Raw genomic sequence first — 25,929 nt, forward strand, 5'->3', positions numbered from 1 at the left:
TGATTTTCTCCAGTCTCCACCTCTTGTGCCTTTTTCTTTTGCTGAGTCTGCTTGGTGTGCTTCTACTGTAATCACAGCTGTGAGAACAACTACAAGCTGAGTCCGGTGAGTTTTCCCGGTGAATCATTGAACCCACATGGAAACTAGATGTGACAGACAAGAATACGTTGATTTCTGGGACTCCTTTGGTGGCCCAGGGGTTAAGAATCCACCTTCCAATGCAAAGGACGCAGGTTCAATCCCTGGTCAAGGAACGAGGATCCCACAGGCCACAGAGCAATTAAACCCAGGCACCAAAAGTACTGGGCCCATGCACCTCAACTAGGGAGCCCACATGCCACAGCTAAGGCCCAATGCAGCCAAATAAAAAAAAATTTTTTTTTAAGAAGACATTGAAAAAAACAAAAAAAAGAAGACATTGATTTCAGGATACTAAGAAAATAGGAAGCAATGAAAGAAATTTCAGTATATTTTAAATCTATTTTTTGGATATGGAAACTTCAGACAAAGGTGAAGGCAATTATACTAGACTTAAGCTATATAATTTTCAAATGACAAATAAAAATAAATACAGATCTTAGTCTTAGTTAGCAAGTAAAACAAGGATTCCCTGAAAACTACTACTAAAGACATCACAAGGGAACCTTCATGTTAAATCATTAAGAAGATAAATATGGAATTCTGAACATTAATAAGAAAAAAATATGTCCAGAATTGAAACTATAAAGAAAAAAGAAGAAAAGATGTCTCTGGGTTTTTCTGTTGGAGGCAAAGGGAAGAAACCCCTAGATACTTTCTCCTCTAAGCTGGTCCCATATCCCTCCTCCAAGGGCCACTAAACAAAAAGTCATAAGACCAAGGTGCTCAAATAATGTTTTACTTTTTTTAATGTTTTACTAATTTTATACTTTACTTTATTTCCTTTGATTTTTCACAAGTAATATGAAGCTTCTTGTATTTAGAAAGCTTCAAATTACACAAATGTATGTAAAAAATTACTTTCTTTAATCACCCAATATCCTACTATCCACCAGCAACCACAATATGGCATTCAAGTCATTTCCCTGTTCATTAAAAAAATAATAATTGGGAACATGGATGTACAATTTCTCTTAAATCTCTTCCTCATCAAAGCATGGTTTAGGCAATATTATTAGTAATATGGATTAAATATGCATGTTGAAGAACTTTATTTTTTTTCCCTTTAACTGTATTGGAGATCCTCACACATCTCTGAACCCAAGTATCTGCCTGGAACCTGAGAAACGCAAGGTGAGAACATGGCCACGTGCTGCCCCGGCTCAGGAAGAAATGAGACCAAGACACAGAAATGAACACTGCATACAGATGCTTTCTCCCTAGAGTGAGTGGTCTGGCTGAACATGTGGACCACGCACTGTGTTGCCTTGATGAGCCGACTTCTCACACAGTTGGGGTCCCGGACACTGATGAGAGACGCAGGAGTCATGAAGCAGGTTGAAGGTGTTTCTCTGAGTCATAGAGCATTAGTTTTTCCATTTAGTATTTTGCTCCCCATCACATTCCAGAGGCAGGACAGGCAGCAGAGTGGGTGTTACCCTATTAGGGAGGAGGACTTAGGACTTTAAGTAGGGTAACTCCTCCTATTAAGGAGTTCTACTGTTTAGCAGCTGGACAAGCTCAAATGATCAAACTCCTCTTAGCCTCAGTTTTACCAAATATAAAATGGGAAAAATGATACCAACTTCAGACTTATTGGAGTATCACCCAGCAATGCCTGGCACAGAGCAGCCAAAATGAAAAAGCACATTCAACACAAGAATATTAGTATATCTTGCCAACCACTAAAATGCATAGTAAGCTATGTATTTCATGTTTATTATATTTTAGCACATGTGCAGGGGGTGGGGGTAAGGACAGCTTTTAATTACCTCCAAAGCAACGCAAATCAAACCACAAAGACTAATCCAAGAGCTATGCAAACAGCGTGATGAATGCACAGATTGTAGGTGTGCCACTCTGAATGCTAACGACATGTCTTCCTACAACATGTGCAACAACATGGGCTTCAACACCAGGGCCATTCTCAACATCTGTCAGCTCAGTTTCCACATCTGTTTTCAAAAACATGTATCACTCAGACGGAACTTTGATGAATGAGTGATAGTTGCCCCAAAACTCAAAATGTGTTCAGCTGCTTTGATGTGCTGCAGGAAGGCAGGAGTCAGGCTGGGAGATACAAAGCTGATTCCCCAGGAAACAAGCCTCCGGCCTGTGCTGTGCTGCAGGATTAACCGCCCAGCTTTTGAGAGTCCTTTTAAAATGCCTCCAAGATTCGGGAGGCGACCCCGGGATATACCCAAACCATTAACTTGATGCACCTTGGGAAGATTTCGATTCGAGTCACATTTGTGAAACTGTAGTAGGATATATGCTAGACTCAACTGCAAAAGGGGAGAAATTTCAGGACAGGTAAAGTACACTGGTCAAAAGAAGTAGCTTTATCCACACATTAGGGAAACAAACAAAACTTAAATAATTGCAAAGTCCTAAAGTTCCAGGGGAAAATGACAGGTGACATTTTATCTTAGGAAAAATCCATGGATTGACACCAGCAGGAACTCAGGCCATTGTGTCCCCATCCTAGAGATGACACTGACTATTCCTTTCTAGGATGAGTACAGCACCTTAAACAAGGTTTTGCAGGGTGGGGGAGGCGGGGGCCTATGCGACTCTCCAATTCCTACTGAACTGCCATTTTCACAGGAAGACTTCATTATTGTTGTTGGTGTAGTTCTGTGCCTAAATTTCTAGCCTACCCTAAAAGACTCAGTGTAAATTTCAAAAATCTAACATGCCACACATTAATGAATTTTAGTGCAAATATAAGAGCTTTAGAGTGATACAGATTAAGTCCCAGTTCAACAATTTCCCTTATGTATATCTTAAATGAATAGTCATATATCTTGATTTCTTTAAAGCCATCTGAAGTTCCAGTAAAAAAGGGGCTGCAATAATGCTGAGTATAAAATGTTATGAAAGCAAGAACTTTGGGCTTTCATTGTTGCTGTTTTTACTGTTGTTTCATTAGAGTAGGGTGCCCTCAAAGGGCCTGGAAAAGAGGGGACTGAAATCCTGAATGCATACAGAACTGCTGAGGACCACAAGGGCGATGCGTATCACAGCAGGGGCACAGCACCCAATGCAGGGCATACACACGATAAACATCTGCTCCCTCGCGCAGGCTGTGTTGCTACTGTACCCTTCCATGAATGGGGACAGGTAAGAGTTGACTTATTTTAATACTAATAAGACAAATCATTACACCGAAGACTTAATTTATCCCCCAAATAAAAATCTTTCAAAAAGACTAAATAAAATATCTAAGAGAAAGGTTATCTCTTTTGTTTCTCCACCATCTAGCTTCCTGATAAGCAAGATCAAACCAACTTAACAGGTCAGTTGAATCTTTTTTTAAACTATTAAAAAACTCAGCATACACGGAAAGAATGATAACTAATTCACTATATGCAAAAAGGAATTAAGCCCTGGGATCTGCTTGCAGGACACTGACAAGGCACCTGGATGCAGAATTGTTTGGCTGACAATCTGCTTCTTTTTTATATCATGCTCACCCATCACAGATGGGGTGCCTTTCTCCAGGGTCTACTTGAAGAAAAAAATTGTTTCATATCCTTTCTTTGCTCAGGAAAGAGGGAATTCTTTTCATTACTTCTTATATAAAAATGGAAGAAGAACATCATTCTCAAGGGTGCAAATCACCCATTCACCATATATGGTATATGATTCTGTCAGATGTCCTAAGGCCTCTGTCAACTCCCAAATTCATAAGAAGCCACAGAATACATACCTTTCATGTACATGTGTTCTAACAAACAGAGGCAACAAGCTGCATCAACATGTCGATGACAGACAGACAGGTAGGCTCACTTGCTAATGCCTTAGATAGCAGCCACAGAAGGCTCAGCAAAACAACTAACTACAGTGATCTGGGCTTTTAAAGTTGTTCTCAAATAATTAAAATTACAAATAGTGGACAGGTAAAATGTTCACGTTGCATACCTGGCATACTTCAAAAGAACCAAAACTGTTCTATAATAAAAAGGAAATAATTATTTATATGTGGAATCTTAAAAAAAAATAATTCAAATGAACTTATTTATGAAATAGAAACTGATTCACAGACTTAGAGAACAAACTTATGGTTACTGGGGGGTAAGGTAGGGGAGGAGGAATTCACTGGGAGTTTGGGATTGACATGTACACACTGCTATATTTAAAATAAAATGCCTTTCGATGAAAAAAAGAAAACAGATTAAAAAAGAAATTTATGAAAACATTTTCAAAAACCAATAAACTTAAAACAACAACAACAACAATGCAGACTTTTCCAAGACTCGCTCACAAGCATAAAAATAAAGTGGTCAAGCTTTAATTGTACAAAAATTTTCAAAACCAAAATCTTCATTCTGGTCAAGTTTCAAGAATGACTGATAGAAAAACTGCTTATGCATTAAAGATTCAGATGTTAGGAAATAAACCCAACAATGACAGCTTTCTCTGCTGTATAAAGTAAGCCACACTACAATCTTTTCATTTGAAGGCAAGATTAGTTTGCAGTTCTACAGACAGTGAATTCCTGTCTAGAGCTGTCTTCTTTAGAAGCTGTCAGTGTTAAAATGCTGTTTCTGGTTAACAAAACCCATGTGCCCACATCACTGTGAGTTAGATTTCTGAGACACCTGCCACTAGTGGAGTTTATTTAGATGATAGATTTACGTGTCTCTACGCAACTCTTGGAGGCTTTTAGATGTCTCTGGCATACCAACTGTTTGTCAAAGCTTTCCAACACATCTGACACCAGGAAAGAGTGAACTGGAGGTTGACAGGCCCTGCAAGGCTAATGACACTGTGCGAGGATATTTTTAAACTTAATTTAAGAATACTTCCCCCATTGCCTCGCAACCTATTTCTCTCAAGAACTTAAATAACCCAGACATCACTTTATACCACAGCACACATTTGAAGTCCCCTGAAATGGAAAATAAAACAAAACAAAACAAAAATCAGATAATATACCTGAACTGAGAAGATGGTTTTCATGGAAAACCCTGGAAGCAATTAACTTCTGCACAAAACTGTTTGTTTTCAGCCTTTCAGAAGATCAGAAAGCTATCTGACTCCAAGGTGAATATAACTAAGTAGGAAAGAACATGGGAATTGGGTCTGGAGGCCAGGGTAGCACGGCTCTTTCACTATTAACTGGTGGCTCAGTGGTGAAGAATCTGTCTGCCAGTGAGGAGATACAGGTTTGATCCCTGGGTCGGGAAGATCCTCTGGAGAAGGAAATGGCAACCCACTCCAGTATTCTTGCCTGGAAAACCCCACAGATAGAGGAGCCTGGCAGGCTGCAGTCCATGCAGTCACAAAGAGTCGGATACGACTTAAAGACTAAAACAAGAACCACCTTAAATCTCTGATTTCTCATCTATTAAATACAATGTGACATCATCACTTCATGAGTTAACTATGGAAATGTGTTCTGTGCCAGCCATTGTGCAAATGTATTATAACAAATATCTCATTTAACTCAATCAGATAATGATTATGATGAAGCAGCAGAAACTAAAATTAACACCTTTTCGGGAATGATTCTGGAAGTAAGATTTCAGCCATGCAAATAGCTATCTGAGATCTGAATCGAGGGAGACCTATGCGAAAAGCCTTCAGAGGGGAAGGCATGGACACTTTTTGTTGCCTGCGATATGGGTCGTCCTGGACTCCAGCTCTCACTTCCCCAAACATACCCCTTCCTACATCGCCCACATTCTTTCATTGCCTCTCCTCTAGTTTTCTTTGCCACACTTCCCCTCACCCTGTGGTAATTATCATTACCACGGATTTATCATTAATCAATCCAGTAACATTTAAAATATGGTTTTATACTTAGAATATGGCAACCCACTCCAGTATTGCCTGGAAAATTTCATGCACAGAGGACATGTAATAAAAGTCACCCTTTAATGTGTACATTTCCACAAATTTCAACAAAAGAACACAGTCATGCAACCTCTGCCACAATCACGACATACAACAGTTCCACAAACACAAACCATTTCCTTGTGCCCTCTGCAGTCAACCTCTCCACCAGGCACTGTCACTGCCACTAATCTGGTTTAATAAACCTCAAAGGTTTATTTTCCACCAGAGTGCAAGATGAATGGAGTTATATAGTATGGAGCCTTTTGAGCCAGGCTTCTTTCACCTACATAATGCATTCAAAAGTCACCCATGTTGATTGATCCTACTGAGAAGTATCATACTGTATGGATGTACCATGGTTTGATAATTCAATCACCAGTTGAAAAGCACTGAGTTGTTTCCAGATTTTTGATGATTATGAAAAAGCCACTGTAACTATTACTTACAGGTTTTTGTGTGAACGTAAATTTTCACTCCTGAGATAAATTCCTAGCAGTGTGGGCTTGCTGGATGGTATGGTAAATTGTATGTTTCATTTAACAAGAAATAACAAGACTGTTTCCAAACATGGCTCTACCATTCTGCATTCCCACCAGCAATGGAGAAGGGTTCTAGTTGCTATACATCAGCATTGGTATTGTTTTATTGATTCTAAATACTCCATAGATATGTAGTGGCATAACATTGTGGTTTTATTTGCTTTGCCTAATGGATAATGTCATCAAGCATTTTGTCCTCTGGTGAAGAGTAAGACCAAATCTTTGCACAATTTTTCTTTCATATCTTTTAAAAAATTTATTTTTTTAATTGAAGGATAACTACTTCACAGAATTTTGTTGGTTTCTGCCAAACATCAACATGAATCAGCCATAGGTATACATACATCCTTTCCTTCTTGACCCTCCCTCCCATAAATTTTTACACAATTTTAATAGAGTTGTTTTATGTCAAGGGTCAAGAGTTCTTTGTACTTTCACAATGTTATAAACCACAATGCATTGCGATTATTTTTGTTTTACCTCCCTTTAACCACTTCTGCAGAACTACACTTCCTTCTAATAAAATGACAGCTATAAATGTGATAAAGTTACATAGAACTTGCTTGCTTGCTTGCTAAGGCGCTTCAGTCATGTCCGACTCTGTGCGACCCCACGGACACCAGCCCACCAGGCTCCTCTGTCCACGGGATTCTCTATGCAAGAACACTGGAGTGGGTTGCCATTTCCTACTCCAACATAGAACTAAGTGCATATATTATACCAATGTCAATTTCTCATTTTAATATGGTTTTATAGTTGTATATCATGCAACCAATAAGGGAAGCTGGATGAAGGACACACAATAATCTCTATATTATCTTTACAACTTACAGTGAATCTGTAATTATTTAAAATTAAAGAAGTTTTTTTTTCAATTAAACATTTGTGAACGTCACTGACAATCACCTGTAATATTTTATGTATGATAAAATGTTCCAAGTGATAAAACTTAAAAATAAACAATATCATTTATTTATCAATTTACTGAGTATATATACATTATTGTTTTATTCTTATTTCACTGTTACTGTAACGGTATTACTAAGGTAATACACTTACAATAACAATAATAAGAAGGAGCATTTATTGAGCACTTACTATGGCCAGGCACTGGGCAAAGTATGCTAGATGCCTTATCTTGATACTCACAACAATGAAAGAAAGTACTATTACTGTGATTTCAATTTTACAAGTTGTTACTGAGAATGTGAAGAGTGAGAAAAAAGCTTCAGACAGAAACTAGGGGAACAAGAACATTCACAAGATGGACAGAGGAAGGGGAACGTGCAAAGAAACCTGAGACCTAAAGGCCAAAGAGAGAGAAGGAAAACCAAGGACAGCTGTCATGGAATCAAGGACAGGCTTCCAAGGAGGATGACATGTTCTCAAGTAACTGCTATGTGGCAGAGCTGAGACAGGAACCCATGCTGTTGGGCCCAATATTCATATGGTTTATTATTGCATTCAGATGCTTTTACATCTGAATGGCACAACTGAGGACCGCTCAGGACTACCTTTAGGAAATCGAGGTGGTTAAGTTCTATTAAAAAAACAAACAAACAAAAAAAAACCTTAAAAACACAGCCTGGAAAGTTTCTGAGTAAATGACAGGTGCCAAGAGTGTGAAGCATCATGAATGCTGGTAGGTTCATAAGAAGAACCAGAGGAAAGAAAGGAAAACCGTGACTACCCGTAAGAGAGGGTTGATATTTTTATAAAGCAGATTTATGTTCCACACGTATATAGTATACTACTGAAACACTCTCAAGTATAACACAGTAAGGTGAAGCACCATATCCTTCTAAGCTATTTCCTCCATAGAAAAGAGTCAGGAATCATTACTGCCTTAAGTTAAATGTGATTACTGCTGTGGACTGGCACGAGGCTAGAGATGATTTCATTTTGCATTTTATATACTTCAGTTAGAAAAAATATTTTTTTGATGACAGACATTGCTTTTTTTTTTTTCTTTTTTTTATTAGTTGGAGGCTAATTACTTCACACAGACATTGCTTTTATAACTAAAATAACCTTATAGGATGTATATATTCAAATTCTAACATTAAATCAACAAGTCAAAGTTCAGCAGTACAGTTTAGCCTTATCTGTTGTGGAGATGCCCTGTGCTTCACATGTCTCAGGCTGATAACCTGAACTCTGAGCTTGGCCTGTCATTTTCTTGGAACGTCTCTGAGAGAAACAGAATGTGATTAAGATGAACGCATCACACGTGCTTGTTTGCTTTCCCTGCTGCAGGCGGGCTGTCACCCTCTGCATGCACAGCAAGCTCAGGTTAAAAGGCTGTCATGTCTTATCTACGCAGAATGGACAGTGTGGTGGTGGTAGGTGCCACAGCTGCAGGGCAGGGCTCCCCAAAGCAGTATGTGGCAAAGAACACCAAGATAGGAACACTGTCACAGGCGGGAAAGGGAGACTCAATGGTTCTAGGGCTATCGCTAAGATAAATGGAATTCTGAAATTAAATGGTGATTGCCCCTGTCAAAATGAGAAGCCCGGAAATGCACATATGTTAGCTTCTGGGTCTGCAGGGAAAAGGACTGATTTTTATGTCACTGGCTTCTTGATTTTCTAATTATAAAAAGGGATTCTTAGAGAAATGGTACCTGAGAATTAGAAGTATTTAAATTTGATTGTTGTTTCTAAAAACATTTGGGCCACTGACCTCCTCACCCCCTCAGTTCTAAGCTGACCTGACAACTAAAATGTTCTGCAATGTTACATTATTATTTGAAAAATACTTATAAATTGCTTTGATAGACATAAGAAAATAGCAAAGGATAATTTTCTCTGGAAGCCCTCTTCCTAGAGAAATTTTAAAGCGAATTTCTGCAGCGGTAGTGTTTATGCCTTTTACTATGTACCATAAACAAAGTAACAACAACTTAACACTTCAATTTTCCTTTTAAAAAATACAAGGCATTGTGGTCTTTTGAACAGTACATACTGTTAAGAATGTTTCACTACTACGACTGTTTCATAATTCATAAGATATTTCATTTTGTTGTAAGCTATGAATAATTTGAAGCTTTATGTTAACAATATACCACCATTTAAAATTTATTGTTTAAGATACTTACTGTTTCTAAAATGATCTCAAACTAATATCATAATATCTAAAAAAAAAATCTTTTGATATTTTTACTTATTTGTTAGAAATTATCTACACTATATAAGTATCCTGGCATTATGAGACAGGAATACTTACTACACCTCTCTATAAAGAAATACCTTAGAAGAATGTGTTAACCTAGCCCTTTCCATCTGCCTTCTGAAACCACCAAAAAAAAAAAAAAAAAGACATCTTCGGGAGATCTATCAATATATCTAAATCCTTCCAGAATGCAAACCTCACGAGACAGATGACTGTGTCCATCTCATGCCACCTGTCACCAAGCACCAGACACCATGATCACCTCAATAAGTGTTTTTTATCAAAAAACTGATAAATGAAAGAACTGCCCGTTATTCCACAATTTTCCTCAAAACCTTTAAAATGACAATAAGGTGGAATGCCCAAATTAAGTAATGAAAGATGATTTTATTACATTTCAAGTATATGTTTGTGGTAGAAATTATTCTAAATAGATTCCCACAACTGTAAAGAAAGCTGTTAAGTATTCAGTGCCCCAAATCAACAGCTGTCAGATATAAAGCCGTGACATCACTGAAGCTGGGGAAAGGCAACTGAATAGATCTGTGGATGGTGATTTTTTTAACTACAGTGGCTGACTTATTATATTTCTCACCACTTAGAGTTTTTAGAATTAAATATGGGTCAACAATCATTAAACACATCAACAAGTGACACTCATTGAAATAAATCATACCAAATGGCCAGCATATTATAAGCTACTGTGACACTACCACTGCTTTCATAAATAAAAAATGAGAATTAAACTTTCATAGTAAAATATTTCACCAGACTAGATTGCAAATTTTGACACAGTCAATTTATCATTGTAAAAATCAGACGAGGCTCAGTCGGCTCTGGTCAGAAAGCTCATTAGTCTACTAAAATTATACCTTTGCCAGGATGTCATGATTCTTTTACTGAGAAGTATCTGCCATTTAGTGAAAAGATTTCACAATATTTTTTTGCTTTGTCCAAAGAACGTAAGTGTTTAAAACTGACGAATTTTAAAAAAACCAATTATGAACAGATGGCTGTAAGATATCTTGCAAGTTTTAATTAAACTGAAGCACGATTCCTATAATTAAGCTATCTGTTTTTTCCATTTATTTAAAGTAAAATATTTTGCTCCTAAAGAAAGGTGGAGTGTATTTTATATCCTGAACAGAAAAAAAAACAAAACTATGATTTAAAATTTGATCCTAAAAAACTATTACTGAAAAGATGCTTTTAAACTACAATTAAACTGAAATTAAACTCAAAGCCATTCTGAAATGAATACCTCCTCGTGAGCCCGTGCAAACCCTTGTGACTGCTACTGCAAATCCCCTTTCACATGAAGGCACTCATCCTGGCAATCCCCATACACACTATGTCTTTACTGGTTGCCGGACACATTTATCTTTCATGAGAACATTTATCTTTCATGAGAATGCTCATCTTTTTGCAAATCAAACTTCTTCATCTCTATAGGTTTTTCTTCCATTTTCAATGTTCTTCATTTCTTTCACTCTGAGAGAAGACATAAATGAAACTCGCAAGGCTGACACTGTCTTACCTGATTATTATACTTCAGAAAGAGTACAGTTAAGTCCTCTACATATGAACCATCAAGTTTCAAACTTTCAAAGATGTAAACATGCATGCTGTCAGCCAGCTGCTGTACTGTACTACTGTACTTCTCAAGGTACTGTATGATTAAAAATCTTTTCATTTTTTGTTTATGTACGTAAAATGTACATATTATTTGTGTGAAAAGTATTATAAACCTATTATAGTAAAGTACTATCCAGCAGATTGTGTTAGTTGGGTACCTAGGGTAACTTTATTAGACTTACAAACATACTGGATTTACAAACGTGTGCTCAGAACAGAACTTGTTTGTATGTAGGGGACTTAGTGTATAGAGAGGCAGATACAATATTATCATGAACCGAATTCACATCCATACAAAGCACAGCTGCTCAGCCAGTTCAGTTCAGTTGCTCAGTCATGTTCGACTCTTTGCGACCCCATGGACTGCAGCACGCTAGGCTTCCCTGTCCATCACCACTCCCAGAGTCTGCTCAAACTCATGCCCACTGAGTTGGTGATACCATCCACCCATCTCATCCTCTGTAGTCCCCTTCTCCTCCCACCTTCAACCTTTCCCAGCATGAGGGTCTTTTCCAATGAGTCATTTCTTCGCATCAGTTAGCCAAAGTATTGGAGCTTCAGCTTCAACACCAGTCCTTCCAATGAATATTCAGGACTCATTTCCTTTAGGATTGACTGGTTTGATCTCCTTGCAGTCCAAGGAACTCCTAAGAGTCTTCTCGAACACCACAGCTCAAAAATATCAATTCTTCAGCACTCAGCTTTCTTTGTGGTCCAACTCTCACACCCATGCATGACTACTGGAAATACCATAGCCTTGACTATATGGACCTTTGTTGGCAAAGTAATGTCTCTGCTTTTTAATATGCTGTCTAGGTTTGTCATACCCTTTTTTTCCAAGGAGCAAGCGTCTTTTATTTTTTTTATTTTTTTTTTAAGATGGTAATTGTTATATTATGTATATTTTTTTATTATTATTATTTTTTTTTTTTCCAGTGGGTTTTGTCATACATTGATATGAATCAGCCATGGATTTACATGTATATTCCCAATCCCGATCCCCCCTCCCACCTCCCTCTCCACCCGATTCATGGCTGCAGTCACCATCTGCACTGATTTTGGAACCCAAGAAAATAAAGTCTGTCACTTTTTCCATTGTTTTCCCATCTATTTGCCATGAAGTGATCAGACTGGATGCCATGATCTTAGTTTTTTGAATGTTGAGTTTTAAGCTCGCTTTTTCATTCTCCTCTTTCACTTGTATCAGAAGGCTCTTTAGTTCTTCTTCGCTTTCTGTCATAAGGGTGGTGTCATCTGCATATCTGAGGTTATTGACACTGTTTCTGAATTACTAACCAGTAATAGTTACTGAACTTCATGTGACAACCTAGGAGCAGCTGATAAATATTTACATACCCACGAGAAGTAGAATTCTAGCATGTGTTTCTCCTGTGTTCACCTAGTTGGAATACACAGACCTCAAATCAAATATGCCCAAACGCACCTCCTCCTCAACCCCAGGCCCTTCTGGTTAAGAACAAGCTGTACGCACATGATGACCAGTCTCCCAGCTGCTTATCCAGAACCCTAGCCTCCTCCACACCTAGTCCAAGCCAACCCCTCCTACAATCAATTCACTCATCTCCATCTCAGCTTTACACTTAAATCATCTTTCACATGATTACTGAAACTGGTCTCTCTGGCCTCAGTCCTGCTCTCTCGAACATTTTCTCCCTACCAGAAGCAGAATACCCATGTGAAACACAAAGGTAGTCTATTATTCACTTCTTAATCAGCATCAAAGGTTCTTCAATGTGTTCAGGAAAATGTACAAAATCCAGTAGGAATAAAATGTGAGCCAGATATACACTATTTAATGTTTTAGGAGCCACATCAAAAATACAGGTGAGACTCTGCTTCTATCACATGACTTACTTCTGTGTGTAATTTCCCTTTGTGAAGAGAGTGAAGTTGCTCAGTCATGTCCAACTCTTTGCGACCCCATGGATGGTAGCCTACCAGGCTCCGCGGTCCATGGGATTTTCCAGGCAAGAATACTGGAGTGAATGGATGATTTGCTGAATAAAAGATTTACTGGGAAGAAGTAGCCTCATGCACACTTAAAGAGGTTTCAGCGTGATAAAGTTCTTTCATTCTCACAGAGAGAAATGAAATTCTCAGATTTGACACAGCAGGTTTAGGGTGGGCTGCTCCCAGAGTGAACTTTCTTGTCTCTGAATCAGTTTTTACAGCAATTACTAGTTTAAAGTTTGGCTTCACATATCTTAATGTCTTTTAATGTTTATGGTTGGAGTGCTCTAACTTGCTGGATTTTGTTACAGATAATTCAAGTATCATACTTGCCTAGTTTCCTAATTTCAATATGCCTTTGATACACAGTATTTATTTTGACATTTTGCATTGGCTTTTAATTTTCCAATCACTATTAAACAATTTAAAGTAAAAAATAGAATACTGGAGTGGGCTGCCATTTCCTTCTCCAGGGGATCTTCCCAACCCAGGGATCGAACTGGGTCTCCTGCATTGCACACAGATGGCCACTAAAGGACAGGTGTGATGGCATTTTGGACCCACCCAGATAATCCCAAAATAACCTCATCTCAAAATCCTTAAATCACATCTGTAAAAGTCCCTTTTCCAAATAAGGTGTGACATTTTACATGTTCCAGAGATTAAGACTTAGTATCTTTGGGTGAACATTATTCAGCTTACTACAGTAGGTGATAAATAACACATGCTAAATAAATGAACAGTTTATTAAAAAGAAAAAAAAAACAGGTGAGGAAGAGGAGAACGAGGGGTTATCATTCAATGAGCACTGAGCTTCTGCTTGGGATGATGAAAATGTTCTGGAGATAGAGGGACATGGTGGTTGTACAACAATATGAATATACTTAATGCCATGTATACCACAGAGCTATACACCTAAAAATAGTTAAAATAATATGTGTTATGTTGAAAAAAGTGAAAGTATTAGTTGCTCAGTTGTGTCCAACTCTTTGCAACCCCATGGACTGTAGCCTGCCAGGCTTTCTGTCCATGGAATTCTCCAGGCAAGAATACCTGAGTGGGTTGCCATTCCCTTCTCCAGGGGATCTTCCTGACCCAGGGATCAAACCAGGGGTTTCCTGCATGGCAGGCAGATTCTTTACCATCTGAGCCAACAGGGAAGTTCTACATATTATGTTGAAAAGTGAAAGTGAAGTCGCCCAGTTGTGTCCAACTCTTTGTGACCCATGATATGTAGCCTGTCAGGCTCCTCCATCCATGGAATTTTCTAGGCAAGAATATTGCAGTGGGTTGCCATTTCCTTTTTTAGGGTATCTTCCTGACCCAGAGATCAAACCCGGGTCTCCTGCATTACAGGCAAACTCTTTACTGTCTGAGCTACCAGGGGCCACATGTTATGTTAAGTATATGTAATTACAATAAAAAGGCAAATGAAATTAATTTTACTAACACAAACTAACAAATGGATTTTTAAAAATCCAAACTATTATTATTTTAACATATAACCAACATAAAAATAATTATTAATGAGATATTTCACTTTCTTTTTTTTCATACTAAGTCTTTGAAGTCTGCTGTGTATTTACACACATCTCAATTTGGACACTAAATTTTCAAGGGTGTTTGAAATGTAAAATGTGGACCTACCAAAACTACAGTTGTTATTTTATGTCCTTATGCTGCTTTCGTTTTTTAACTTTTAAACTAAATACAATCTAAAGTTCAGTTCTTCTGTAACACTAACCATGTTCTAAGTGTCCAATAGCTGCCAGTGGCCAGAGGCTACTACACTGGACAGCACAGTGCTACATCATCTGAGGCTTCCCCTTCTCAAGACTCATCTTTCCCTCTTCACACCTTATGATCTGGCTCTCCTGAAATGTCATTTCCTAGACCTTACAATTCCCTCCCACTTCCAGGGTACCGAATATCCTGTTCCTTCTCCTGACCTCTTCTTTAATGCACCTCTTCTCATCCTTCAGGGCTCAAATGAGGCATTATGAAGCACTGCTTCTTCCAGCAGGTTTTTCCACACCTCTTGACCGCCAACCCTTGTGCCCCAAATTCAGTAAGGTCTTTCACCACATCCTGGACTTTTACTACAAAAGAATTTTTCATGCTGCTTTGTAACCACTTGTTGAATTTTCAGTAACTTCCCATTATCCTGTAATATCTATACAAGCAGAAATGATGTACATTTATCACCTAACCCCAAAGCAAGTCCTAAAGAGATACATACTGGACAGATGAATAAACAAATGAGCGCACAGCAGGAACCCACTTCCTCCTTATAAATATTTATCTGCTCTGATTCTGATTGGCTAAAAGGCAGTTCACAGAGATTTAGGCAGCAAGGGGTTGCATCAGCTACCATAAGCAGTGACTAACTTTTGAGGGTAGCAACATGCCAGGTCCTTCACTATCTCATGTCATCTTCACAACCACCCCAGTTTACAGACAAGATTCCGAGAGGTTAAACTGTATGGCCAAGGTTCCTTAGGTGGTGGACATGGAACTCAAAACAATCTCAGCCCAGAGCCTACATGCTCAATCTCAATGTAACAGAGGCTGAGAAGTGCATGATCCAAATGGCAATACAGATAAAAGCAAAGAACCGTTGATATTTAAATCAATAAATGCAAACTGGGTTGGTACCCGTATTTATGAGCTCTCTTGGAAAATGACATTTCTAAATTGTGGGAAAATGCCTAAAATAGACCACACTGACTTACATTAAATTAATGACAAGTGTGAAAAGACTGTCACTTTACATACGAAGCATTTTTTAGAAGCCCCTTCCCAAGGAATAAATAATTTATACTAAAACAGTGAAAAATAAATAATAATGGATTCATTGCTTTACAATAATGACCGTACCTTTCAAAAACTATAACCTCTGTTAATCACTGTAGGACAAGCAAAATCCTATGGGTTGTTTAAAGCCATCCAGCGGCTATCTCGGTTTGGCAAGCATTTGTAGGTATTGACCCAGTTGATGTTGGAGTGAAAGGGGTGACTCCATCTCTGGAACCCTGACCCCAAATCACTCACTCAATTAAAAGATCCATCAGTAATCACTACTCACATAGACAAGATCAGGGCAAAAATGGAGCACTCAGCAGTGTAAGTCAAAAAGTAAGATGACTCCCTCACAATACTCTTTAATCATGGATTATGTGAAGTTCTACCTATCTATTTAATAATGTTTTTAAAATTAGTCCTCAGGAAAAAAAATGAGTCAAAACTGAAAAATTTAAAGGCTCCAATCAATTTCCTTTTGCCTCACAGTTGTCTTTCAACAGATAAAGAAAAATCCATAGTAACAAGGTAACATTTCATGCATTTACACATTTTCTCCTATAGACATCTAAAGCCTTCAGAAAGTATATTATTTGTAGTCATGCCCATCTGACATTTTCCATTTTACTCAAAAGATTTTATGGTTTGGTATTACAGCAATATACAAATTTGACAGCTTGCAATAGGATCTAGTCCCTGTAGCAAATCATTCTGACAGTTAAGTACTATACAGCTACTAATGTACTTTTTTTTTTTTAACACTACACTTATTTAAAAATCTTACAAAGTTGGAGACATGCATATGTTGAAATCCTAAAGAATGTTCTTAATGAGGTAATAAATTTTATACTGAGCATATTAAATAATAGGACCCTACAAACCACACCACAATTGTCATTTGTAGTATCGCTTATTCCCCTTTCAGTAATTCCCTATTACAACCAAATTTTTCCTCAACTGCTTTTTAAACAATAAACTTGCTCATCATTGTCAATGTTTATTATCTTCTTAGAATTTCTCTTCATCTTTAAAAATAACAGAAGACATGAATAAATCAGTACATGAGTTTATGTGAAACATAATGACTTTTACTGATTGCCTTTACAACACATTTTTTTCTTTTAAAGTGATGAAAGATAATCAATATGTCTTTGCATTCCCGGAACTGCACTAACAGAGGCTCTGTCGAATACAACTATGATTTCCTCTAGAAAGAAAGTGAAGCTGCTTTCTCACACTGCTGTAATATTCACTAAATAGGACTCAGAGTGATCTTACAGCGCGAGAGGCAGACCCCATCAGTAATTCTATTTTTAGTATTCGACGCATCTGATAACGTAAGCCAGTTAGCAAGAGAATAAGTGTCTTCTTTTAGGAAATAGGAAAGCTGAATGTACTTTTTTTTTTTTTTTTTTACATCCCTGATTCAACTCTTCAGATGGAATACCACAGTGAAACTACTCTATTTTCAGAATTGATGTACCTTTCAAAACTATAATCTTTGGCTTTCAAGTTCACTATTATTTGCCTTCAGGTACAAATTTTAAAGTGTATAGAGGCTTCTAAGCAGAATAGTTGGTCTCAGCCAGATACTGAAAGGCTTGGAGCTCTGTCATCACTGCAGTATAAATTCCTTTTCAAAATAATGTTCTTCACTCGGAGAACACTTGTGCCTGTGCTTGGTTCACTTGTCAAATACAAGTCGGAGGTCATCGAATGCCTGGGGGCAACTTCAGCTATTTCAAAAATCATTTCTCCCTCTATTTGGCTGCAGAAATAAAATTTCAAAACCCATAGGAATGTCTGCAGACGTAGAAACAAGAGGTAGTCACTATGCCGCTGTGAGGAAGGTGCATGGTCAACAAATACCACCAAGTTCTCTATGCAATGACAGCACGAGATTTTCTTTGATACATGCAACTGAATATTTCAATAATGTCATAAGACTTCTATTCAAGAACATTCTCTCCAAAAGGGAAAACCACTTTAAAACTAATTTTTACATTTGGGGTCTGCTGCAATTTTCCAAGATTTCTTATAATCTATAAACGTGCCTTGTTGTTCTATTTATATAAATTCTATGAATATTTAATTAATTCAATCTTCAAGAAGTGACTGACGTGTGTAATAGACATTCACAGTTAAATATGTAACAAATACCATAATTTTGTGCTGATTTACTCCTTTTTTTAATTAAATGTTCTTCCCTTAAATTTTATAATCAGATTTAAGATTGGTGATCTGTTTCCTGACCATGCTGCTGTCTTCTGTGTGATCATACTACAAAAGCATTGCCCTCTCTAATTTTCTGTTCTTAATTTTTCCTGATAATTTTTACCCTATGTTTTCTATTATGAAAAATTTTTTAAAAAAAGGCATTCTAACTTCACTTGTGTTTTATATCTCTCTACTTCCTTTTTTGTTGTCATCTTCTTTGCACATATGACCAGAAATTCAATTATGACTGTGGCCAACCAATCATATTAGTAGAGAAAACAAGACAGAAGGAAATAAGAAAAGGAAATGACTGAGTAAATTCTAAAATCTATACAATGTGGGAGAAATTTTTCCTTCTTGTCTTCAGGCATACCAATCATTCGTGACTTCAAACCAACCCCAAGAGTGGCTATCCTGAGCACACATTTAAGTGGGGAGTAGGAGACATCCCTGGCACCCGCTCCATTCTTTTCCCTACCAGGTGACAAAGCTCTGACATCCTCTGGAGAAGCAGAGAAGGTAGCAGAGGACATGGGCAAGGGGGTTGGGAACGACAGGACTCATCACAAGGATAATTTTTCCCAAACTGAAAGTCGTTCTGAACCAAAGGAATTCATTCTAAATGAGTAGATGTAAATCCATGGCTGATTCATGTCAATGTATGGCAAAAACCACTACAATATTGTAAAGTAATTAGCCTCCAACTAATAAAAATAAATGATAAATAAATAAATAAAAAAGAAAATGCTCAGTAATCTAGAACCTGTGTTAATAATGAGAAGAATGCTTAAGGTGACAGAGAAAACGGCTCTCCCTTTTGAACACGGCTTGGATACACAGACTCTTCAGGTAACATTCCACCACTTCTTTCCTGTTAAAGTGATGATTCTGCTTGATAACCTGGTGCTTCCAGAAAGCCACCTGTAGCATTTTTAAGATGGTGCAGCGATTACTTTATTAGCCCCTGAGACAATTATTCTACACAGAAGTTAAATATTGTTCAAGAAAGAAAAGGCGGGGGGGGGGGGGGGGGGGGGGGAGGCGGGGAGGACGACAAACTAATTGGATAAATACCACTGTAGCCAAATATATTTTTGTGGTATTTTGGTTAAAAATAACAATGAATTTTATTAAAGCATTTAAATTAACAGCCACATAAATAAAATACAACATCTTGAAAATAACTCCAGTGCCATCCATTTAATTATGAGACTTGAAAGAGGCCATACCTGTGATATTAGCAAACAAGGTGGCTGGATGAGATAAAGGTTCTTCACAAAACATGCACTATTTTAGGATCAACATAATCCACTGAAGAGCACTGAAAGAGTTGTTTTCCATTCGTTGTCTCCCTTTTTTAACAGTGATTATAAAAGGAAAAATCTGCTCTAGCAAACAAATCCTTTCTTACATCCTCTACAAGAATCTTCCTACACAAATAATTGTACAGAGGAGTATTTCAAAAACCACAAGTTGAATCTATGAATAAATAAAAGGCTAACAACAATATTACCAAAATATCCAAATATCTCTGCATAAACTCCAATATTCCATATTCTAAAAAGACTACTACTAACAATAAGCATTTTTTATATAGAGCTTTCATACTTCACAAGACATTTTAAACTCATTTGCCATAAACTGTTCTTTAAGCCTCTTACAGTTACTAGCCCTTACTAGTGTTGCTTATTACTGATACAGAAAAACACTAACTTGCCCCAAGGGAAGAGCAGCTCTTTTTATATGGCTAAATGAAAACCTGAAAACTAAAAACCGCCCTCTGGAATTCAGCACTTTGAATGCACAGCAGGCAGCACTTTTTCTGCCCTGCTGTCAGCAAGAGCCCTCCTTGGGTGAGAGCACCCCAGCACGCATCACATCTCTGTCTGTTTGTCTATCTGTCTCTCCCACACACACACAAAGACACATACACAGACACACCTACACACCCCCCGCTAAAACTGGGCCAGGCTCTGATTAGGCGCTTTCTCAACAAAGTGATTTAACGGCAACTGGATAAGAAACTGGAACAGCAGCACCACCTAGTGGGCACTGGAGAGAGGCTCAGCGTTCCCTTGCCACTGCTTCAGTCAGGTCACTCCAGGTTTCAATCCCCAGCTGACCAGAGGTTCCAAGATCAGAACTCTCAGACAACAGGAAAAGTGCTCCATGGGTATTCAGAGACTCTCCAATTACTGCTAGGCTCTGTGGCCTAATCATATGTACCCATTGATGCAGATAAGGTAACCAGTGCCTTGTTTTAAAGCAGCATGTGGAAGAGATGTGTATGAATTTAGCACCATGACATTTAAAGAATTTTTCCTTTAAAAAAAAATAATAAAGGACAAGTCATTTCATATTGTCTGATCAGATCCTTCAGCCACAACAATTTTATGTCAGAGCACAGAGAGTAAGTAAAATTTTGCTGCCTTTTTATTCAGTTCATGAATATTTATTCAGTACCTACCATATGTGTGCACATATACATATCACAAAATTTTAATCTCTATGATACTTGATTAGTAATCAAGGTTGTTCTCACTGTTATATTTAAAATGGATGACCAACAAGGACCTAATACATAGCACATGGGACTCTGCTCAATGTTATGTGCTAGCCTGGATGGAAAGGAGATTTGGGAGAGAGTGGATACATGTATGTTTACGGCTGAGTCCCTCCACTGCTCACCTGAAATGACCCAGATAACCACAGTGGTATGGTCGCTCACCGAGAGCCAGACATACTGAAATGTGAAGTCAAGTGGGCCTTAGGAAACATTACTACAAACAAAGCTAGTGGAGATGATGGAATTCCAGCTGAGCTATCTCAAAGTGTAAAAGATGATGCTGTTAAAATGCTGCACTCAATATGCCAGCAAGTTTGGAAAATTCAGCAGTGGCCACAGGACTGGAAAAGGTCAGTTTTCATTCCAATCCCAAAGAAAGGCAATGGCAAAGAGTGTTCAAACTACTGTGCAATTTGCTCTCATTTCACATGTTAGGAAGGTAATGCTCAATATCCTTCAAGCTAGGCTTCAACAGTACACGAACTGAGAAACACCAGATGTATAACCTAAATTTAGAAAATGCAGAGGAACCGGAGATTAAATTACCAACATTAGTTGGATCATAGAAAAAGCAAGAGGATTCCAGAAAAACATCTATTTCTATTTCATTGACTATACTAAAGCCTTGGACTGTGCAAATCACAAAAAAAAAATGTGGAAAATTCTTAAAGAAATGGGAATACCAGATCACCTTACTGGTCTCCTGAGAAACCTGTATTTAGAACCAGACATGGAATAACAAACTTGTTCAAAATTGGGAAAGGGGTACATCAAGGTTGTATACTGTTACTCTGCTTATTTAACTTCTATGCAGAGTATATCATGTGAAATGCTGGGCTGGATGACTGGATTTCCAAAGAGCCAACTCACTGGAAAATACCTTGATGCTGGGAAAGATTGCAAGCAGAAGAGGAGGGTGACAAGAAGTTAAGGGGTGACAGAGGATAAGATGGTGACAGAGGATAAGACTCAATGAACATGAGTTTGAGCAAACTCCGGGAGATAGTGAAGGACAGGGAAGCCAGGCATGCTGCAGACCATGGGGTCACAAAAAGTTGGATATGACTTGGAGACTGAACAGCAATAACAATCACAACATTGTTAACTGGCTATAACCCAATTCAAAATAAAAAGTTTAAAGTTTGGGGGGGGGGGGGGAGTAATCAAGGTTGCTCAATTTCTATAAGAAATGCTGCTGCTGCTGCTAAGTCTCTTCAGTCGTGTCTGACTCTGTGTGACCCCACAGAGGTAGCCCACCAGGCTCTTCTGTCGCTGGGATTCTCCAGGCAAGAATACTGGAGTGGGTTGCCATTTCCTTCTCCAGTGCATGCATGCTAAGTCGCTCCAGTCGCGTCCAACTCTGTGCAACCCTACAGACAGCAGTCCACCAGGCTCCTCTGTCCACGGGATTCCCTAGGCAAGAATACTGGAGTGGGTTGCCATATCCTTCTCTGTCTATAAGAACAGGTAATGTTAAAATACTAAATTGGATCATAAAATTAATAATTGTACAGTAGCAAATATACATATAGGTTGCCAAATGTTATTGTGTTATTCACAAATAAGAAATTCAAATAATCATCAAAAAAAACACAAAACTCTAGGGATGCTTTTTAAAAGCAATTAAGAATTTCCATTCTGTCAAGACTGCCACTTCTTTCAACAAAGATATTATCTTTCTGAAAATGGCAAAAATTTTCTCATCATGTGTATGTCTTCTCTGTGGACCAGGGGGTTCTCATATGGGGGTGATTTTACCTCCGAGGATATATCGGGCATTGCTTACTTTCTTTCTAGTTTTGTTGAGAAGTAACTGACATACCTCACTGTGTAAGTTTATGGCATCGTGCATGATGGCCTGACTTACATATACTGTGAATGAATACCACAGTATATGTATAGGTATACATCCATCTTCTCCTATAGATACAACAAAAAGAAATTTAAGAAGGGAAAAAAATTATTCCTGTGATGAGAACTCATAGGATTTACTCCCTTAGGAACTTTCCTACACAATACACAGCAGTCTCAGCTATAGTCATGATGCTGCCCATTACATCCACAGTGCTTATTTACCTTATAACTAGAAGTTTATACCTTTTGGCTTCACCTGTTTGGTCAGGGATGCTGCGATCTATGATACACATGACAGCCATCCACAACAATTAACTTACCCAAAAGATCAACAGAGCCAAAGCCAAAAAAGCCCGGTCTAGACTATGAGATGCTAGAAGACAGGAACAAAATCTTACTCAAAAATATACACTAAGTATTTGGAAAGGTCAGGTAATAACTGTTTGGTGAAATACACTGACACCAACATCTAATTCCTATCCCCAACCCCTCATCTGTGTGAATAAGAAGGCAGATGAATAATCTAGCATCCAGAAAAGGGCTGGCTACAGCTCCAGAAAAAAAGTGAAACTGACACTAGCAGAAACACACACATTCACTAAACAGACATAGTAAAATACTCCATCTAGACTTAGGTCAGCCGAGATGAAATACTACATGAAAATACTGCTCTTACTTCTAGCTGGATGTACACTTATTAGATTAATTAAACTTCAAAAGAATATGCAACATACACAATCAAGGTGGCAACCTTTGCCATTTTTGGAGGCCATCATCAGATTTCAGATTTCTAGATACAGTTTCTTGACTGGCACTGAAATGATCCATGCTGGCCCTCCCTGTTGTTCCATTAAAACCCCTCTGAGACTGGTATTGGTGACAATAGATCACTAAGGACAATCTGTAGACAAGAGTAGCCAGTACATAGGTCCTTAAAGGGAAGCACCAGGAGCAGTGACCACTTATTCCAAGGGGCATTAAACTGATAACAGAGACCATCTTTTAGGAGAGAGACCCAAAGGTGGGTGTTAAATGTAGTGCTGAAATTTCTACAAATACATATTACTTGTAAATCAGAAAAAAATTAAAATGTAAGACATTTGTTAGTATTTGTCACACTAAGCATTACGTTTTGTAGTATGTAATGAACTCAACATTTTTCTTTATAACCTGCCTTACAATCCTAATTCTGGCCATTTTTTTTGTTTATTTCTTTCTTATTGGTAGGTTGTTTTTCCCCCAATGAAAAATATTTTTTTATAATTTTTAATGGACAAAACTAATGCATTCTGTTCTAATCATAAAGACCCAAACAATATCCACAGATAGACTATGTATCAACTGAATAATGAAAACAAGTTTATATAAGTAAAAAGCAATAGACGAAAAGCAGTTTGCACATAAAATGTAATGTGATATAGGATTTATTGTATTTCTTCTTTTTTCTGTACCAATTTTTCAACCTTTGAGGTGTTAAAATGTTTGCACTCAAACTGCACTTATAAACAAAGTATCAGCACAGTAAGACAAAAGAGAGGACAGAAAAAGGCTACATATGAGATTTCTTGAAATCAAGTAGAAACAGCAGTCTGCACAGTCACAGAAGACACTACTTCTGCCTCTCTCTTCATGTCTAGGTTAGTTTTTCTTTTTAAACTGGTGATCAAGATATAAGGTTGCAAACATTTTCCTTTGGAAGTTCATGAGCTGAACAACCTTACTCTCTTCTGATAGTCACCATGAGCTTTAAAGGGCTATTTAAATGCCCAGTTATTTCCATCTCATTCTCAAAACTTCCATTACCACACTCTGTTCATGTTGGCAGATGATCTCATATCTGCCAACAGCAATCATCGGGCCTAGAAAGGGCCACATATTTTCTAGCTATGTGAAATTCTTAATGGAGCTATAATGAAAAATAACAGTGTTCACTGAAAGACAGGAGAACAGATTCTAAGTTCCTGAGACAGAAGTCCAGAGACAAAACACCCTGCTAACCAGTGGGGGAGAGACTACTAATAACAAATAAACACTCAGGTGGAGAGTTACAGCTCAGTGTCTGAAATAGTGGAAAGACCCCAAGTTAGAAATAACGACTAAAGAAATTACAGGGTATTAAGTCCACTTGTAAGACGTGCTTCAGCATTTTAAAGTCATGCAATTCACCTTTAGGAAAAATTCTCATTAAATACGAAATATTAAAAGCCTGAACTAGTAACCTGTTAGCTCACAGTTTAACAGAACTCCAAGATAACTTTAGTGTTGAGGGCATTAAAGGCCTAGCTTTTCATGAAAAAAAGAAACAAAAAACAAAAAACAAAAACAATCTAACAAAGAGAAACAATGAGAAGATAACCAGCCAGAGAGTTGGACAATTTAAATGAACTTTATCTGTTGGTGAGAAAATCCCTCAGGAATAATCAATTTCTCTGCAAGTTTCTTGGTGAAGAGATGATGAAATCAAGTTAGACTCATTTTTCTAAGTCAAGGCCAACCAAAGACAGGCAAGAGAGAGAAAGACTAAGTAATTAAAACAGAGATATTTGTTTTGTTTTTTTTTTATTATTAGTTGGAGGCTAATTACTTCACAACATTTCAGTGGGTTTTGTCATACATTGATATGAATCAGCCATAGATTTACACGTATTCCCCATCCCGATCCCCCCTCCCACCTCCCTCTCCACCTGATTCCTCAAAACAGAGATATTTGGATAGCTCGGGTCAGTTACTAACGAATTTCAGTGATCACCTTGAGATTGAAAAGTCACATAAATTCATGAAATGCAGTATTCCTTTGCCTCACTGAAGACATAAGTCATAGAAAGCTATATGCACACTTACAACACAACAGAAAAAGAATACGTACAGATAAGTAATTTAGGCTAAAAGGATAAAAAATGTAGAATAATTCAAAGAAACTAAGAAAAAAGTATGTGCATGGATAGATAAATTCAGAACTTGAAATTAACACTAATTTATGAGGGGAAAAAAAAAGTATTGGCACTCACCAATTTTAACCTCTGTAAAGGTATTCTGCCTACATCTATCTGGGTCCTTTCTGGGACATTAGTAAACCGGACTTCTGGGACTGCAACGGCGCACATGACGTGGGCCCACCTACAGGAAAGGAGACAGAAACGTAAACAAAAGTTCCCTAAACTTAACACAGCCTGTACTTCCACCAGGAGGTGACA

At 37.8% G+C, this 25,929-nt stretch overlaps 1 protein-coding gene across 2 annotated transcripts in view; it reads right to left on the bottom strand.

Moving 5' to 3' along the window:
- KDM4C (lysine demethylase 4C) overlaps window positions 1-25,929 on the bottom strand; it is a 393,685-nt gene that overhangs the window by 99,087 nt on the left and 268,669 nt on the right. For both annotated transcript variants that reach the window (XM_061132707.1, XM_061132708.1), the window contains one exon: window positions 25,744-25,852. In XM_061132707.1, the coding sequence (XP_060988690.1) occupies window positions 25,744-25,852 (109 nt within the window). The remainder of the gene's footprint in view (window positions 1-25,743; window positions 25,853-25,929) is intronic.

The sequence above is a fragment of the Dama dama genome, chromosome 29 (genome assembly GCF_033118175.1).
Source record: "Dama dama isolate Ldn47 chromosome 29, ASM3311817v1, whole genome shotgun sequence".
In the NCBI taxonomy this organism is placed as follows: Eukaryota; Metazoa; Chordata; class Mammalia; order Artiodactyla; family Cervidae; genus Dama; species Dama dama.